The 19,326-nt window shown below is 46.9% G+C and overlaps 1 protein-coding gene across 1 annotated transcript in view; it reads left to right on the top strand.

The window, feature by feature from the left end:
* The window catches only part of LOC146808788 (cornifelin homolog), an 89,951-nt gene that overhangs the window by 66,796 nt on the left and 3,829 nt on the right, over positions 1-19,326 (top strand). Inside the window, exons 2-3 of the mRNA XM_085615598.1 lie at positions 3,097-3,221; positions 5,174-5,310. Coding sequence (XP_085471724.1) covers positions 3,104-3,221; positions 5,174-5,310 — 255 coding nt within the window. The 5' untranslated portion in view covers positions 3,097-3,103. The remainder of the gene's footprint in view (positions 1-3,096; positions 3,222-5,173; positions 5,311-19,326) is intronic.

Here is a 19,326-nt window from a genome sequence, read left to right as displayed (position 1 = left end):
CCCGAGTGTCTCTCTGAAGCTCTTGGGTGGAGACCCCTCTTTCGAATGTCTCTCTGGAGTCCTTGGGTGGAGCCTCCTCTCCAGAGTGTCTCTCTGAAGTCCTTGGCTGGAGCCTCTTCTTGCGAGTGTCTCTCTGAAACAATTGGTTGAAGCCTCCTCTCCCGAGTGTCTCTCTGAAGCCCTTGGGTGGAACCTCCACTCCCGAGTGTCTATTTGGAGCTCTTGGGTGGAGCCTCCTCGCCCGAGTGTCTCTCTGGAGCCCTTGAGGAAAGCCTTCGCTCCTGAGTGTTTCTCTGAAGCCCTTGGGTGGAGCCTCCTCTCCTGAATGTCTCTTTGAAGCCCTTGGGTGGAACCTCCACTCCCGAGTGTCTCTCTGGAGCTCTTGGGTGGAGCCTCCACTCCCGAGTGTCTCTCTAAAGCCCTTGGGTGGAGCCTCCTCTCTTGGGTGTCTCTCTGGAACACTTGGGTGGAACCTCCTCTCCTGAGTGTCTCTCTGAAGCCCTTGGGTGGATCCTACACTCCCGAGTGTCTCTCAGGAGTTCTTGGGTGGAGCCTCCTCTCCCTAGTGTCTCGCCGAAGCCCTTGGGTGGAGCCGTCTCTCCTGATTGTCTATCTGGAGCTCTTGGGTGGAGCCTCCTCTCCCGAATGTCTCTCTAAAGCCATTGGGTGGAGCCTCCACTCTAGTGTGTCTCTCTGAAGCCCTTGGGTGGAGCCTCCACTCCTGAGTGTCTCTCTGAAGCCCTTGGCTGGGATCTCCTCTCCCGAGTGTCTCTCTGGAGCCCTTGAGTAAAGCTTCCTCTCCTGAGTGTCTCTCTGGAGCTCTTGGTTGGAGCCTCCTTGCCCGAGTGTCTCTTTGGAGCTCTTGGGTGGAGCCTCCTCTCCTAAGTGTCTCTCTGGAGCCTTTGAGTAAAGCCTCCTCTCATGCGTGTCTCTCTGGAGCCTTAGAGTAAAGCCGCCACTCCTGAGTGTCTCTCTGTGGCTCCTGGGTGGAGCCTCCACTCCTGAGTGTCTCTCTGGAGCCCTTGGGTGGAGCCTCCACTCCTGAGTGTCTCTCTGGATCCCTTGGGTGGAGCCTCCACTCTTGAGTGTCTCTGAAACCCTTGGGTGGAGCCTCCACTCCAGAGTGTCTCTCTGTAGCCCTTGGGTGGAGCCTCCTCTCCTGGGTGTCTCTCTGAAGCCCTTGGCTGGGATCTCCTCTCCCGAGTGTCTCTCTGGAGCCCTTGAGTAAAGCTTCCTCTCCTGAGTGTCTCTCTGGAGCTCTTGGTTGGAGCCTCCTTGCCCGAGTGTCTCTTTGGAGCTCTTGGGTGGAGCCTCCTCTCCTAAGTGTCTCTCTGGAGCCTTTGAGTAAAGCCTCCTCTCATGCGTGTCTCTCTGGAGCCTTAGAGTAAAGCCGCCACTCCTGAGTGTCTCTCTGTGGCTCCTGGGTGGAGCCTCCACTCCTGAGTGTCTCTCTGGAGCCCTTGGGTGGAGCCTTCACTCCTGAGTGTCTCTCTGGATCCCTTGGATGGAGCCTCCACTCTTGAGTGTCTCTGAAACCCTTGGGTGGAGCCTCCACTCCAGAGTGTCTCTCTGAAGCCCTTGGCTGGGATCTCCTCTCCCGAGTGTCTCTCTGGAGCCTTAGAGTAAAGCCGCCACTCCTGAGTGTCTCTCTGTGGCTCCTGGGTGGAGCCTCCACTCCTGAGTGTCTCTCTGGAGCCCTTGGGTGGAGCCTCCACTCCTGAGTGTCTCTCTGGATCCCTTGGGTGGAGCCTCCACTCTTGAGTGTCTCTGAAACCCTTGGGTGGAGCCTCCACTCCAGAGTGTCTCTCTGAAGCCCTTGGCTGGGATCTCCTCTCCTGAGTGTCTCTCTGGAGCTCTTGGTTGGAGCCTCCTCTCCCGAGTGTCTCTCTGAAGCCCTTGGGTGGAGCCTCCACTGCCCAGTGTCTCTTTGGAGCTCTTGGGTGGAGCCTCCCCGCTGAGCGTCTCTATGGAGCCCTTGAGTAAAGCCTTCACTCCTGAGTGTTTCTCTGATGCCCTTGGGTGGAGCCTCCTCTCTCGAGTGTCTCTCTTGAACACTTCGGTGGAGTCTCCACTCCTGAGTGTCTCTCCTGAGCCTTTGGGTGGAGCCTCCTCTCCCGAGTGTCTCTCCGTAGCCCTTGGGTGGAGCCTCCTCTCCTGAGTGTCTCTCCTGAGCTTTTGGGTGGAGCCTCTTCTCCTGAGTGTCTCTTCTGAGCCTTTGGGTGGAACCTCCTCTGCGAGTGTCTCTCTGGAACACTTGGGTGGAGCCTCCTCTTTTGAGTGTTTCTCTGGAGTCCTCAGGTGGAGCCTCCTCTCCTGAGTATCTCATGGGAGCACTTGAGTGGAGCCTCCCCTCATGGGTGTCTTTCTGGATCCCTTCGTTGGAGATTTTTCTCCTAAGTGTCTCTTGGGGCCCCTTGGGTGAAGCTTCTTCTCCTGAGTGTCTCTTTGGAGACTTTGGGTGGAGACTTTTTTCCTGAGTGTCTCTCTAGAGCTCTTGTGTACAGCCTCCACACCCGAGTTTCTCTGGAGCCATTGGGTGGAGCCTCCTCTACTGAGTGCCTCTCTGAAGCCCTTGTGGTGTGGAGCCTCCTCTCCTGAGTGTCTCTCAGGAGCCCTTGGGTGGAGCCTCCTCTCCTGAGGGTCTATCCAAAGCCCTTCGGTGGATACTCCTCTCCTGGGTGTCTCTCAGAGGCCGTTAGGAGTCTCCTCTCCTAAGTATCTCTGGACCCCTTGGGTGAAGCCTCCTCTCCTGAGTGTCTCTCCAAAGCCCTTGGATGGAGCCTTCTCTCCTGGGTGTCTCTCATGATCTCTTGAGTGGGATTACCTCTCCTGGATGTCTCTCGTATGCCCTTGGGTGGGGCCTCCTCTCCTTATTGTCTCTCTGGAGTCCTTAGGTGGTGCCTCATCTCCTGGGTGCCTCTCTGGAACCCTTGGGCGAATCCTCCTCTTCTCTGTGTCTCTTGGGAACCCTTTGGTGAAGCTTCCTCTCCTGGGTGTCTCTCGGGAGCCCCTGGATGGTGCCTCTTCTCCTGACATCTGGAATCCTTCTAAGCCAATCAGTGCTAGCATCACCCACCCTCTCCTCTCTTCCCACAGGTGAATCATGGCGTACCAGGAGTCCATCATTTCTCAGCCCCAGATCACCGTCACCAGTTACTCAGTGTCCAGCCAGACCAACTGGGGCACTGACCTCTGTGACTGCTGCGCAGACATGAATGTGTGTAAGTAGCCAACATCTAACCTCTTCTTTGACAGTCACTGGGACCGTTCTTGACAATCTATCTGCTGCTTAAACTAGGATCAGCGTGACTCCTCCAAAGACACTTCAACAATCACAAGATCATCATAGGTGGAGCTTAAAAGGACCGAGTGTTTAACAAGTCCCTTTAACTTTAGAGTGACCAGGTGGTTTCACTCTACCTGTACACTGCAATGTATTGAGCTATCAAACTTTGTTTGCCTAATATTTTCCGAATGTATGTGGAATAGTTTGTTAAGTTGCAGATGTGTTTACTGTGGCAAATTTGCAGGAAAAAAAGTGTGCATATATCACTGAAGTTTGTTTTAGCTAAATAATTACATCTTGTCATCCTGTCCAAAAAAAGGCCAGCAGAAAAGCCTTTTTGGCAGAACCCAGCTGCACTCCCTGAAGGTCATCATCTCAGTTGGCTCTACCATCGTACCTGGGGCCAAAGGCACCCCAAGATCCTGCATAAACGCCACACACCTGCCCAACAAATTTGCACTCTGGGCTGACAATGTGGGGCTGATGATAAACAAATCGCCCAAATAATGGGTCCTGCAGTGCACCTCTGTAACAAATATAAACAAGCTCTGCAGAAATATGTTAAAATCCTCAAACAAGGCACAGGAAATAAGGCATCCAATGGGCAACGCCTTCTCCTCAAAAATGTAACCTCCAAATTGAACAACCAAGTACACAGATCCTGCAGGATGCACTGGCAATAGTCTGAATGCAGACTTAATATTGCATGTAGCTGTTAGTGCTCCTGATCCAAATTGGTTTATCACTCCAATAGGCGTATCCACAATAGGATAGTGCACCCTGCTCAAATCCTCAGGAATGTAGTCTTTTATGGATTGCCCCTCTGGCCAAGATAAATGTTGTACTCATCTGAATTCCCCCTGCTCATTCGTAGGCACCACCCCAAGGGGTGAATCATCAAATTCTTGAAAGGCCAGTCCAAAAAAGGACCTTTCATCTTCCCTTCTTGTACCTGCTCTGTTAATTCTGACTCCTTCATCGAACGCAGATTCTCCACCCATCACCATTCCCTTGAGCCGTCATATCCTAGCTTGAAACCATACTCAAAACCTTGAATTAACAGTGCACTCACTCTAGTCTCCCCACACACTGAGGCCCAATGATGCTGTCTGTCCTACTTAACTGGCTTACGAGCCTTTTTCTAAGGTGCACTGCCCTCTTCGGCCCCTTCCCCTGCAAGTTGCCCTCTTGACTTCCTTGCATCTCCAAGTGACCCCTGCTTGCGGGCTGCACTACACAACTGTCTGCGTCCCACTGCATGTGGAGCATTCATGTCCAAACAGAACTCCTGATTGCAGATTGCTTTATTGTAAGCCCAACAGGCCTATTGCTCCTCCATGCCCTCGTTCACTGCAACCAACCCTCCCTGGGTGGGACACCCCTGAAAAAGCTTATAAATCAAGGACCAGTCGCTGTCTGTATACGCCGTTTGAGCCATTTGAGCCGGTGGCATCAGCTGCAAAAACAATTTGTTGTCCAATTAACCCTCTGAAATACTACGCCCCTAACTACTAAACGCCCCTAACAGAAAACCTACAACTCCCTACTTCAATAGAACCAAGGAGGGGTCAGTCTTAACTGCCCTCGCCTTTGAAGTCCCTGGCCCCACCTCTCTGACTTCCCACCAATGACATGCTCCATAGTCACTGGACCACACCACCTGCCCGAAAAGCACGGGGGTAGAGCCCAAATTCACCCACTGCTCCCAAACCCCATTGGGATTCTTCACACTCTGACTGCTTTGTGGAGTTGCCAGTGGATATTCTCCCTGCAAAGCAGGGATTGGGGATTATCAGCTGGTTTCAGTTTGTGTGGCTCACTGTTTATTTTGTTCTGGGACTTGTGTAATTTGTCAAGGCTTTGACATCTGTTTTGTCTCTGTTTCAGGCCTCTGTGGTACTTTCTGCCCCTGCATCTTGGCCTGCAGGGTGGCTTCGGACTTTGGAGAATGCTGCTGCCTGCCCTACCTGCCCGGGGCCCTGCTGGCCTTACGCACTGGTATCCGTGAGCGCTATCGCGTTGAGGTTTGAAAATTGCCATTATTTGGGGTGTTAAGGTTGACAGAGGCTTGTGTGGGAGACTAAAAGGTGATTTGTTGATCAACTTTCACTCCTCTGTAGCTCTGTGCAAGTCAAATCAGGTTTGAGATGCCCCTGTGTTCCATCAAGGCTGCTGAGAAATATAGATTTGTTTTAGTTATCAAGGATTTTCAATTCTATTAAGGACACAGAAGCAAGGATTATTGTTCTCTTTCTTTTGATATACCATGATAGCAACCAATCAAAACAGTTTAAAACTAAACATTACACCTCCCATATTAAACCCACATATGTCATATTCCAGTACACCAATCACCATGAAACCAGACAGACACCATCTTGCTGCCTCATTCTTGACAAATCCTCAATACTTCAGGCAAATTGAATATATAACCAACTATGTCCCAAAACACTTGTCTCAGGGCTCCATCCTGCCTCTGCTTACTTTCCCTGACGACAACTGTGTTTCTGTCTGAAAACAAATGTAATCTCCAGATCTCATGTCGATTCTGTTTGGTCCTATCTTCTAGACACTTGGAGCTTCAGGCGTCTTTGCAAGCATGTCTACATATTAAGATTTCCTTCTGTTCGTTTACTGAAATAGAAACATCAGAAGTGACCTATGTCTGTTTCTATTTCACAGCACAAAAAGGGAGATTTTAAAGACCGGCCGGTACACACTTCCGAAGAAATAATCTTATACACACACTAATATATCCGGGTCTGAAAAACTAGAATCAACAAGTTCCGCTGATAGTCAATGTTTCTGACAAGTGAGAAGCAGTTTTCTTTTTAGAACAAAACCCCTCACCCACCATAAGGGGGCATGCTTCATCATAGGGTTCCTCCTCTCTATTTCACCACATGAAATAAAGGGCATTCAACAGAGACATCCATCGAAAAAATGCAGATGTGAATATGGCATTTACAATATTGACCATAAGCAATGGGTGAGATAATCTTCGCATCCATGTCCTTAATAGAATTGCAAATTCTTGAAGTGATAGCTAGAATTATTTTGTATTCTATATCAGGACTGAAGGCTCAGATTAAGCTTGCTCAAAGCTCACCTACAACACCAGAAACAATATGTTTACAATAAAACATTTAAAAAGTTGAATCAGAAGACCAATCAGTGGTCTTCATGTCTTCGAACCGAGTACCTAACATATAAGCTTTTGTGACCATGGCACCTCACGCTGAATGCAATCCAAGTTTGGTGACATCAATACCAGCTTTTGACAAAAGCCATGTTACCCATCTGGCTAGAGCTGACATCAATTGGTCTATAAGGTTTCTGAGGAGTACCAAGTAACTTGAGTTTTGGATAAAATCCCCGGTGCAATCCTCCTATGCTTTTGAACAGTGACCAACACACAATCTAGGAGTATCGGTGCTGACCTTCCACCGGAACACGGCCTCCTCAAATAGCTGATCTGAAATTGTCCACTGGTCTGAAAGCAAGGTCATCAAAAGCTAACTGAGACAAACAGTTGACAACCATAGGCAAGTCTGCCCCCAAGGAAGCCACACTTTGTTGCACCAACACACCCATCTTTTCCAGGATGCGGAATATCGCTTCTGGGTGTTACTAGGACCGTGCCTGTTGAATCTAGAACACAGTCTGTTGTGAAACTCTGGGTCTCTGCAAATGGCTACAGAAACCTTCGGGACCATGAGCCTCACCTGGCCCTTCAGTATCAAAGGATGTGCTTGACCCGTCGGGTCCTGCAGAAGCTCCGGAAATAATGATGGATTAAACCCAGATCTGTGACTGGGGGTGAATGTTTGATAAGGTTCACCATTCTGTCCATCATCTTTTTGAGTTGCATTTTCACTCAAAGTGTGAAGGGTATGCCCAGACATGGGTCCCTTGCTCACTTTGCCACTGGATTCAAGCTAGCCTTGTTGATGAGGGGTGTTACTGTGAGAAGTTGGCCTGGTATATGCTGTCCACTAATGAAAGTGGACACCTTGCACCAGTACAAACGACCCTTATGGTGATTAGGTCACAGATAACCTTTATGAAAGCAATCCTAGTGGTAGCTATGGAGAGCAGCCTTCAGGCTAAGTCTTGAAGGAATGTAAACCAGCTTGTTTTACCAGAACAGAACCTCCTGAGTGATCAAATGAAAGGAGAACCACACAAGTGTTATATAAAATATATGTTTATTTATTAAATTACTGTTGAATAATAAAAATCATTACAATCAGGAATAAAACACAATAAGTTAAAAACATTATTTTTGCCCATAGAATACATATACAGCTTTATACTGGAAAGTTTAGCAGTAATAATAGAGAGCAACAATGAATAAAGTGCATTTGTGCTAATGGCTAGAGAACAATTAACAAAAAATATTATTAAAATTTAAATAAATAAATACATTTTCTTTTTGGCAGACCTACAACATACTTTTTCTTTCCCTTTCCATCCCTCCTTCTCCCCCTTTCCATTTTCCTTCCATTCTTTCTTCCTCCCCCTTTATCTTAACTCTTAAATTGGTTTAACCAATCACTGTAACAATTTAAAACCTTTTGTAACTTCAATTCAAAGTTGTATACAGAACTTTTATAGGCAAATTATAGTTTTTACATTAAAATCTTAGACGACATGATATTGTATTAACAATCATTATCAGTTTTGGTTAATAGTTTTTTATCGGCAATATTAATAAACTTTACAAATTGAGAGCTCAGGAAGGGCGTAGTCCCAGTGAGACAGATAATAATGGCGTGTCGACATGTTCTCGCCCCTAGTTCATTAAAAATGGGTCTCAACAGAGTCTTCCGCTCTTCTAAAAGTTGGGGGCATGTAGTTACAATATGTATCAATGTTTCGTCATGGAAGCCACATTACCTACAAATTTTAGTCGACCAGTTTTTTTCCCATTTAAGTATTTCGTCTTTTGTCAGATATCTCCCAAACCGCATAAATTTGTTCCTTAAAAATGGTTTTGAGTGGGTCATCAGGTATGATTGAGGTTCTAATTTAATAAATGAGTTGATAACTGACGAGGAATGATTCTTTTTTCTGAGCTCATCCGAGAAGACTCGATAGTAAAGTGGCTGAACGAATTATTGTTTGTTTAAAAACTACTTTGCTCCTAACTTCTTCTTCAAAGGTTGGGCACTTAAAATGATGTAAACTCTCACTTAAAAAGGCTCTCCAACTCCTAGCATGCTCATACCTCGTTATCTCCTGCCAGCACTGGTTTGCAAGGGTACCTTGTTCTGAGCGAAACAGAGAATATAGCATTTTTAAAAAGGCAGAACCCCGTACAAAAGATTGCCTTTTCAGACCAAATTCTGATCTGACATTATCATGTCCTATATACCTAGGGATCCCAAAGACTGATTTGAAGACTTTTATTTGTAGGTCATCAAGAATTTTCGCGTCTTTACCACGAAAAATCATTGAGCCATAAGCCAAAGATGGTATCAGCTTTGCTTTCATAATCTTTAATAGATGTTCATGGTTTGGACATGACAACTTGTCCCTCAACTTTCTAAAAGCAAAGGACAAAGCTGTTGCCTTTGCTTTGAGGTGAATGAAATGCTGTTTAAAGGACATATTATCATCAAATGTTCTTCCTTGGTATTTATAAAATTTCACGGTTTCAATATGTAACCCGTTAATCTTCCATTCTTTCTTATCTGTTTTTGTACCACCTATCGTCTTTTTGTCTTTTTGGTATTAACTTGCAAACTTTTAAGGGTGATATATTGATTAAAAGAATCAACTAGTCTTCTTAGGCCTATGACTGAATGGCTTAACAATATAGTGTCATCAGCGTATTGTAAGTATTTGATGTCTTTGCCCAAGAAGGTAGGTGAATGAGCATTAACTTCTTTAAAATGTATTGGTAGGTCGGCCATAAAAAGATTAAAAAGGCACGGAGCCAGTACACAGCCTTGTTTCAGATCAGTCTTAGTTTCGAGTCGGCGGGTTGTACTTCTGCCATCTCAGACTTTGATCTGAACCCATGTGTTGGAATATAACAGTTTAATCATATCAAGCAATTGCTTTGGGATACCCCATTCCAAAAGCTTGGCCCAAAGTAGATTTCGGGGAACAGAATCGAAAGCGGCTTTAAGATCGACAAAGCAGATATATAACTTTTGTTTCTATATTTTGCCCTTTTGTCTAGTAAAGTCAGTAAGGTCAAGTTCGTGCCAGTTGATTCGCTCCTTCTAAAACCGGTTGGAAAGCTGGAATTAGATCTTTTCTTGTGGCCCATTCTTTCAAGTCCTCAAGCAGGCAGCTCGCAAAGATTTTTCCCTCCATGTCTGTCAGTGCGATTAGCCGATAATTTGCAGGGTTGTCTGGTGGACCACTTTTGTATATCGGCTGAATTATGCTTCCTTGCCATGATTCAGGGACTGATCCAGATTTAATAACATCATTAAATAAAATCATTAAAACCTCTGGCCAATGCTTAAGATTTGCTTAAAAAATTTAATTTGGCATTCCGTTAGGGCGGGGCGCTCCATTCGATCTGATCCTGCTTATTGTCTTTTTAACTTGCTCTGTAGGCCACAACTCCCTAACTTGTGGCTCAGCTTGGATAATATGCTGGACATTACCACATTTTCTACCTTCTTCTCTGCTTGATAGGTTTGTCTTCTGGCAAACAGTATTGGTGTCAAGCTGTTGGTCCGAGGGGGCACCGTAAAGATTATAAATGAAAGTAACCCAGCAAGATTAGGTGATATTAGCGCTAATCCCTCTTTTGCTACCATTTTCGAGATTGTTTATTATGCCCCAGAATAATTTTGGATTTTGAGTTTTACATAAGAAATGTAGTTTGGTCCATATTCCCTCATAATAGGATTGATTGGCTTTCCATATTTCGTTTTTATATTGTTTTCTGAGCTTTTTTAATTTACGAAGTTCCAAAGTTTTTAATGCTCCATTTGGTTTTCTGAAAGCCGCCCTTGTAGCTCTATTAAGTTCTCTTTTTAGGCGAAGCACCCGTTGGTGTACCATCCTGATTTTTTTGTTATCATGATCGAGCCTTTTGATGTTATAGAGGGGGGGAAATGATCCAAAAGTGAGACACACAAACAAGGCCAAATATCAACCATGGCCTTCCCTTCTTTTTTCTCAACCAGTGCTTTAGCGATTGAGAGTTCTAGGAAATCCAATATTTCCTTTTGATTTCTTGGGTTCCACACTGGCCGTTTGAGGCTAAGGGCAGTTGGTACAATTTTCATGGATCTTGCTTCAGGCAGATAAGCGAGCGATAAAGCCAAGGAGATTGATTGTGGATTGTGGTCGCTTTCTATCCTGGGTATTACTTGATACTTGTGGAGGGAGCATGTCAGCCCCCATTGTAAACCAGCTTGTGTTACCAGAACAGAACCTCCTGAGTGATCAAATGAAAGGAGAACCACACAAGTGTTATTATAAAAAATATGTATTTATTACTAAACACTCTCTACTAATCTCTTTATGAGATTAGAGCACAAAGCACACAATATTAAATCAATAGAACAATAGTAAATAGCACAATACACAGCGGGCTCCAGGGGGAGACCGGACCATATACAATGAAAGTGGTATAACAACCATGACTTCACTAGGCTCAGTGCCTAGGACACGTAGAATCGCTGGGACCCCAAGGAACCACCCAAAGTAGTGACACAGGGGACCCACGGAGGACGGGTGAAGTGTGAGAACACAGACGCAAGCTCCGTACAACTCTATGGGAAAGTCGCGGTTGGAAAATTACAGTTTAAGGACACTTTGGAGAGGACTTCAAGCAAACCCTTTGGAACATAGAAGGTTCTAAGGCCAGCACCCTTGTGAGTACCGATGTACCTGTGTTACCTATCTCAGAGGAGCCGGGTGCTTAGGGGTCAAGTGGTGTCGGAAACCCTCGTTGTTTTCAATGGCGTGATGCAAAGAAGTGCTGCTGCCGGGAAGGTGAAAAGTGTCCGGTGGGATCCAAGCCTGGATACGAGATGAGAAGAACCTGAAAGCAGAGGGGACACAGTCTGGGTCACTTCAGGGTGACCAGGGGCTCGGTAGATGAATGCCCAGCGATGTCGGGTGCTTCAGGTGTGAAGATGGGATGTTTGACTCTGCAGCTACAGGGACCAGGAGATGTCGACGATGACCAAAGTCCGGAGATGAGCTGTCCCACAAAGGATGTCGAGTGCTGGGGGATCAGTGTCCGGATCAAACACCAACAAGCCTTGGCAACAGCAACCCACTTGGGCAGAGGAAACAAGCTACAGTGAAGACCAGCAAGGTCCTGGAGACTCTCCAAGCAATGGAGAGTTAGGGGATATCTGGAGCAACCAGGGAAGCCCAAGGAAAGTCAAAGTTACCTTCACAGGGATCCACAGGTCAACGGACCGGGGATCGCGAAGGGACCTCGAGCTGAATCACGAAATACCAGCCCATGGAACACTCATGGAGTGTAGGCTGGAAATCTTCATTGGATATACTGCTCGGGGTCAGGACCACACGTAGCCCAAAGCACAGCCTCAGGGATTGCCAAAAAGCATATGCTGTTGCAAAAGTACACGGTGCACAGGGGTTCGGGTTACATGGTCCCCACAAGGGATACTGGTCTCAGGATTGCTGAAAGAGCAGATCAACCTCAGAGACGCTCGGGAACCCACCCCCTGTGTTGCAGAAATCTTCGGAGTCCTCAGGAGCTCGGGCGATGCAAACCGGTCAGATGTGTTAAGGTGCCTGCTGCTGCAGGGGAGTAACTCCTTTACTCCAAGGGAGATTCTTCAGTCCTCAAGTGAAGTGTAGGTTGTCGAAGTACTTGGTTTCTGTAGCAGAGTTTAGTCATGGTAAAATCTTAAGTCCTGTAGTCAGGGTTCCTACTTTATACCCAAGAAAGGGGTGGGACAAAATCTGGGGACCCACCTATGGGAGGGTCAGGACAGAGGGGTGGCTACACCCATGTCCTTTGTCCAGTTTCGTGCCAGAGCAGGAGCAAATGGATCCTGCAACCGGTTTGAGCTGGACTATGCACAGGGACACCAAATGTGCCTCCAGTGCAGACTTTCTGGCACTCTCAGAGTACACCCACCCTGCCCCAATACACTAAAGCCTGTGTGGGAGGTGGTCACATCTCCCTGTGACAGGAAACCTATTGCCAGGCCTTCCCCTGCTCGAGCTCGGCTCAGCAGCAGGAGGGCAGACTTGTGTCTGTGGCTGGCAGCATCCATTTTGTGATACCCAGGTTGAGAAAGCTGGTACCGGGAGTACCGATGTTTCACATAAGTCCCTTTATAAGGGTGGAATCATACCTCCCCACCAGTTACTGGCGGGGAGGTATGATTCCAATGTGTTTGACACCAAACACAACATGTTTCGAAGCAGCCGTTTTAAAGTTAGCATTTACCGCGAGATTATAATGCACTTAAATATATATGGTTGGCTGCATCACAGACAACCCCAGAAAATAGGTTCATGCAGGGGCACTCTCTCACATAAAACCCAGCACCTTGCCTTCAGGATTGATAAGGCCTGCCATTGGGTAGACTGATAGGTTTACATGTGTAGTGAATTAGAATAGATATAGATATCCTATATGTTAGTAAGGGGTGCATGCACCATCTTACACAGGCTGCAGTAGCAGACCTGTGGTGCTATTTTGAATGGTCTCTCAGGGGTGGCACAATACATGCTGCAGCCCGTGGGAGGCCTCTGGGGTAACTATGTCCTGGGTACATGGTGTACCATATACTAGGGACTGATAAGGGTACCCCAGTATCCAATCTGGAGTGTACCTAAAGTACAGGCAAAAAATTTAGAGGAGAAAGCAGCTAGACTGGGGTCCTGGATAGCAGGATCCCAGTCAGACTAAGTCGAAAACAGTGATACATCAGCAAAAAGTGGGGGTAACTATAAGAGGCAGATCCTACTCTCCTACATGGAGTGACAACTGTGTCTCTGACCAGCATCCACCTGTGGAGAAAGAGCTACACCTTACTCATCTGTTACACTTGCTGGTGTCTGATTGGATAATGACCACTGGCTGTGAACCGAATATGGCCCTACTGTTCCAGGCCTCCATATATTCCAGCCACCAACCCAATTCTGTGGTAGCGTCCGAAAAACGTTTGAGCCGATTCTCATATGATAGACCCTTATGAGGATGTTGTATCTTCAGCCTCTGCAGGGCTCTGTAATGTAGTCGTCCCAGAAAATCTTCCTGGCCTGATGATGCCACATGACCTACAATTCGAGCTAGCAGCCCAATCAGCCAAGTACACTTTTGACAATCCGTCCACAGCCGTGGAATGAGGCCCCTTACTTGACTCAGCTTTAGCCTTTGCCAGTTTATTTTCTAAAGGCATCTGGGGTATTGAGGAGGAGGAGTGGCTGGGCTCTTCACCGACTTGATGCTGTACAATGCACTTTAACTGTTGTGTAAAGGACTTGGGGGCCACCATCAAAGCCCCATTAGCTGATTGTTGGACCAGATTGTCACAGGCCTCCATGGCCCATCTTCTGAAGCGTACTCTGAAGGGTCTTCCTCATAGCCCTCCTCATGCTCATCGAGGTTGAATGGCTCAGAAGTGGACATTGTGAAGCTCAACTCACAAATGTAGACAGTGCAAATGCCCAGGAAAGGGTAAATGGGACGTCGTCCAAATGAAATACATTGAAGGCCTCATAATTACTGTAAATGTTTCAAGTGGACGGACTGGAGTCCCCCTTAGCTCCCCAAGGACAAACCTCTGAATCAATTGTTGAAAAATACAGAATATTTTCTTACTTGGCATAATTAAAGAGATTAAATGCTGAAATTTAATTCAATAAGTATGCAGCTTTGTTTTGGGAAATTTTCACTCTGAATTGGTCCGACTGTGAGTGAAGTGGCATTTCGGCCCCATGAGTTTTAACTTTCAAGGGTCTGCTGAGCACAGAAATGGGATTACACTTGTTGACTTAATACCCATTGAGGGCAGTCCTCTTCCTCAACCACTGATCTACACGGCAATAACTGCTAAGCAGTTCACTCTATTAAAAAGACAGTTTACCGAGGAATATCTACCTCCCACAACCAGCTGGCGATCCTTTTTGCGCTGAGCCATCACCCCGTCTACCTCCCTACCGCTTACCCGGCGTGTTGGCTGAAAGGGTGGCTATGGTAGGAAGGCTGTTGACTTGTTATTTTGTGTTGCAGGCAGAGTTACAGGGCGATCCAGAGGCTGAATAGTACATAGGGATACCCTCTTCAGGACCAGAAGGAGGGTGCAAATGCCAAATAGCCCCAGGAAGCCCTTACGGCAGGACCCTGGAGGGACGACAGTGCCCCGTTAGTCCTTCCGGCAGTTGTAAACCTGAGCAACCAGGGGCTTGCCTGGATATGCTCCGCCCCCTCAAGGGACGTGAGTAAATGGGCGGACTGGTAGTCCACAGGATGTAAGGGGTAATCCCCCAAAATGGTTAGCACCGATTGTTTATGCCACGGTGCAATTTGGCTCATCAGGTGGGCAGGCAGCAGAGGGGCTGCCTGCCCTTGGATCGCCCATAAGTTGACTGACCATGTTGGCATATTTCTTACGCAAAATAAACCTGCAGTAATGTTTTCTCCAACAACCAATGTGTCTAGTGTGTGTTCTTTATTATGGTATTGCTGTGTTTGCTGGTTGGGTGTGTTGTCGATATTGACACTAAGTTCCTCGTCTATGCCCCATTATCCGATTACATCGATTCACTCACAATGCCATCATAAGAAATAAAAGAGCCTGGGATGCCACTACAGACATCAAGAGACCAGCAGGGGGCATATCAACAAGGGCTTTATCTCTGCTTTTTTGGCTTTAAAAGCCAAAAAAGCGGAGATAAAACTAGCGCCCTATCAACAACAGGGTGCTAACACGCAAATTTGCATGTTAGCACCCTTTTACTCTACGCTTCCCCTTGCATCTCTAATGAGATGCAAAGGGGGCGTTCCAGAGTAAAATAATAGGAGAAATGTCGCTAAGCGACATTTCTCCTATTATCAAGAATGTCGCTAACCCTGTTAGAGACAAAAAAAGCAGCGCTAACCGCGGTTAACGCTGCTTTTTTACATCTGGTATTTTTCTGACTTAGCCATGATATCCTATGTAAGGTGGATATCATGGCTAAGTTTGCCTGTCCCTATCAACAAGCTAACGTGAGATTATCGCTGGGTTTCCAGCGATAATCTCACGTTAGCCTGTTAGCGTGAGGATTTTTATCGCTATTGAGATAAGCGTTGCTAATAGCACGCTATCTCAGCGATAAAAATTCACGCTAGCCGGCGATAATTATCCTCACGCTAAGAGCGCTTAGAGATAATTATCGCCGGTTGTTGTTGATATGCCCCACAGAGACTAACTCACAAATCAGCTCTCTAAGGGGCATATCAACAACAACCGGCGATAATTATCTCTAAGCGCTCTTAGCGTGAGGATAATTATCGCCGGCTAGCGTGAATTTTTATCGCTGAGATAGCGTGCTATTAGCAACGCTTATCTCAATAGCGATAAAAATCCTCACGCTAACAGGCTAACGTGAGATTATCGCTGGAAACCCAGCGATAATCTCACGTTAGCTTGTTGATAGGGACAGGCAAACTTAGCCATGATATCCACCTTACATAGGATATCATGGCTAAGTCAGAAAAATACCAGATGTAAAAAAGCAGCGTTATCCGCGGTTAGCGCTGCTTTTTTTGTCTCTAACAGGGTTAGCGACATTCTTGATAATAGGAGAAATGTCGCTTAGCGACATTTCTCCTATTATTTTACTCTGGAACGCCCCCTTTGCATCTCATTAGAGATGCAAGGGGAAGCGTAGAGTAAAAGGGTGCTAACATGCAAATTTGCGTGTTAGCACCCTGTTGTTGATAGGGCGCTAGTTTTATCTCCGCTTTTTTGGCTTTTAAAGCCAAAAAAGCAGAGATAAAGCCCTTGTTGATATGGCCCTAAATCCCAGTTCCCTTCACACAGAATTAGGTAAACTGCACAATGGGCGGGGTGACTGCTGGCAGTGTCGGGACAGTGGGTGGACCGCAGAGATCGGAAATAGCAGGGCCCTCTGTTGGACGAGTTCACACAGTTAACACCCCGTTACCCCTCCCTCCCATCACTCCCATCACTCCCAGTCCTACCCCTCTCCCCCACTTCCCCTCCTACCCAATTCTATCCGTCCCACTTATGCCATACGCGAAGATCGCCCCAACAGGCATCCACGTCCTTGTTCACCCATAGATTCTAAGCAGCAGCTGAGATGCAACCGCCCCAGCAGTTCAGAGTAAGCTAGGACTACTGGCAGTACCTACTGTTGAGTGTAACGATCCCGCAAAAGCGGTGTACTCCACAATGCCTGTGAAACATGTACGTGCATGCAAAATGTCCGAAGTTAACCTACAAAACGAAACTCATTGAACCTCTAGAAGCCATCGGTCAGTGACGACCGTACAAGCCAACACAATACGAGAAGTGCACTACAAGTGAACCAATGACGTAAACCCCAAGAGGCCATACAAGAATGACATGTGCATAAAACAGCAAATAACATGACTTATACATGGAATGCAATCGAGCTCAATGGGAGACAGTTATCTAGACAGAGGCAGCCAGGTGGTGTTTGCCTCATTTGATTGGCTGGTTCTGTCGTGATTGGAGGACTGCACTATGACATATGTGGGTTCATCATGGGAGATGTAGCTTCTGTTTTGATTGGTAGCTGTCATGTTGTAGTAAAAGAAAGAGAAGCATAATCTAAACCCTCAGTCCTGCATTGAACTGCCTGAAGATCTCTGATACTAAGAACCTCAGAAAAGTCTATTTGAGGACTGCAGAACAGCATATTTTGCATAGCAATCGTGGACAGAAGCCATTGCCTTTGTGGGCATACATTGTGCGACCTTGGGCATACCTTGTGTGACCCTGGGCGTACCTTGTGCGACCTTGCGCATACCTTGTGCGACCTTGGGCATACCTTGTGTGACCTTGGGCATACCTTGTGCGACCTTGGGCATACATTGTGCGACCTTGGGCATACCTTGTGTGACCTTGGGCATACCTTGTGTGACCCTGGCCATGTCCTCTTCAGCCAGTGATGCTGCTGGTAAAGATGAGGCAGTCATCGGTGCATGAGTCTGTGCAGAGCAAAGTGGTGGATCGTTTGCAGTCCTTGACGCCAGACATACTTGTAGTGTCCAGTGAGGAGGTGGCACAAAAAGCTTGTTAATGAAAGTTTTTACTGAAAGTACCCTGTAGAGCGAGTCACCCCAATGCACGCAGACGAGAAACCCCTTAACTGTGCACCCAACCAGTAGCAACAGGATGCAATGGAACATTGTGAGAGAGCATTCCCGTGTAAGAAAGACCGTAAGGAGAGCCCGCTAATACAAACATACACTACTTTCACAGTATAATACAACATTTAATCATGTGAGACCAGGAGCCAAGGCAGAGCTGGAGACTAAGGAAAGTTTCATCGTGTGAGACCAGGAACCAATGCAGAGCTGGAGACTAAGGAAAGTTTCATCATGTGAGGCCAGGAGCCAAGGCAGAGCTGGAGACTAAGGAAAGTTTCACCATGTGAGACCAGGAGCCAAGGCAGAGCTGGAGACTAAAGAATGTTTCATCATGTGATCCCAGGAACCAATGCAGAGCTGGAGACTAAGGAACATTACATCATGTGAGACCAGGAGCCAAGGCAGAGCTGGAGACTAAGGAAAGTTTCATCATGTGAGGCCAGGAGCCAAGGCAGAGCTGGAGACTAAGGAAAGTTTCATCATGTGAGACCAGGAGCCAAGGCAGAGCTAGAGACTAAAGAATGTTTCATCATGTGAAGACAGGAACCAATGCAGAGCTGGAGACAGGAACATTACATCATGTGAGACCAGGAGCCAAGGCAGAGCTGGAGACTAAGGAAAGTTTCATCATATGAGGCCAGGAACCAATGCAGAGCTGGAGACTAAGGAAAGTTTCATCGTGTGAAACCAGGAGCCAAGGCAGAGCTGGACACTAAGGAATGTTTAATCGTGTGAGGCCAGGAACCAATGCAGAGCTGGAGACTAAGGAACGTTTCATCATGTGAGACCGAACCCAAGGCAGAGCTGGAGACTAAGGAAAGGTTCATTATTGGAGGCTAGGAGCCAAGGCAAAGCTGGAGACTAAGTAACATTTTATCGTGTGAGGCTGGAGACAAGGAAGAGCTGGAGACTAAGGAATGTTTCATCATGTGAAGCTGAACCCAAGGCAGAGCTGGAGACTAAGGAATGCTTTATCATGTGAGGCCAGGAGCCAAGGCAGAGCTGGGTACTAAGGAATGTTTCATCATGTGAGGCCGAAGGCAAGGCAGAGCTGGAGACTAAGGAACGTTTCATCATGTGAGGCCGAAGACAAGGCAGAGCTGGAGACTAAGGATAGTTTCATCATGTGAGGCGAAAGACAAGGCAGAGCTGGAGACTAAGGAATGTTTCATCATGTGACACCAAGGCAAAGCTGGAGACCAAGGAATATTTCATCATGTGAGGCCAGGAGCCAAGGCAGAGTTGTAGACTAAGGAATGTTTCATCATATGAGGCCGAAGACAAGGCAGCTCTGGAGACCAAAGAATATTTAATCTTTTGAGGCGGAAGACAAGGCAGAGCTGGAGACCAAGGAATGTTTCATCATGTGAGGTCGAGGCTAAGGCAAAGCTGGAGACCAAGGAATGTTTCATCATGTGAGGCCGAAGACAAGGCAGAGCTGGAGACTGAGGAGAGTTTCATCATGTAAGGCCAGGAGCCAAGGCAGAGCTGGAGACTAAGGAAAGTTTCATCATGTGATACTAGGAACCAATGCAGAGCTGGAGACTAAGGAAAGTTTCATCATGTGAGACCAGGAGCCAAGGCAGAGCTGGAGACTAAGGAATGTTTCATCATGTGAGGCCAGGAACCAATGCAGAGCTGGAGACTAAGGAACATTTCATCATGTGAGACCAGAAGCCAAGGCAGAGCTGGAGACTAAGGAAAGTTTTATCATGTGACGCCAGGAACC

The sequence above is a fragment of the Triturus cristatus genome, chromosome 7, assembly GCF_964204655.1.
Source record: "Triturus cristatus chromosome 7, aTriCri1.1, whole genome shotgun sequence".
NCBI lineage: Eukaryota > Metazoa > Chordata > Amphibia > Caudata > Salamandridae > Triturus > Triturus cristatus.
This window is presented reverse-complemented; position numbering and strand designations above follow the sequence as displayed.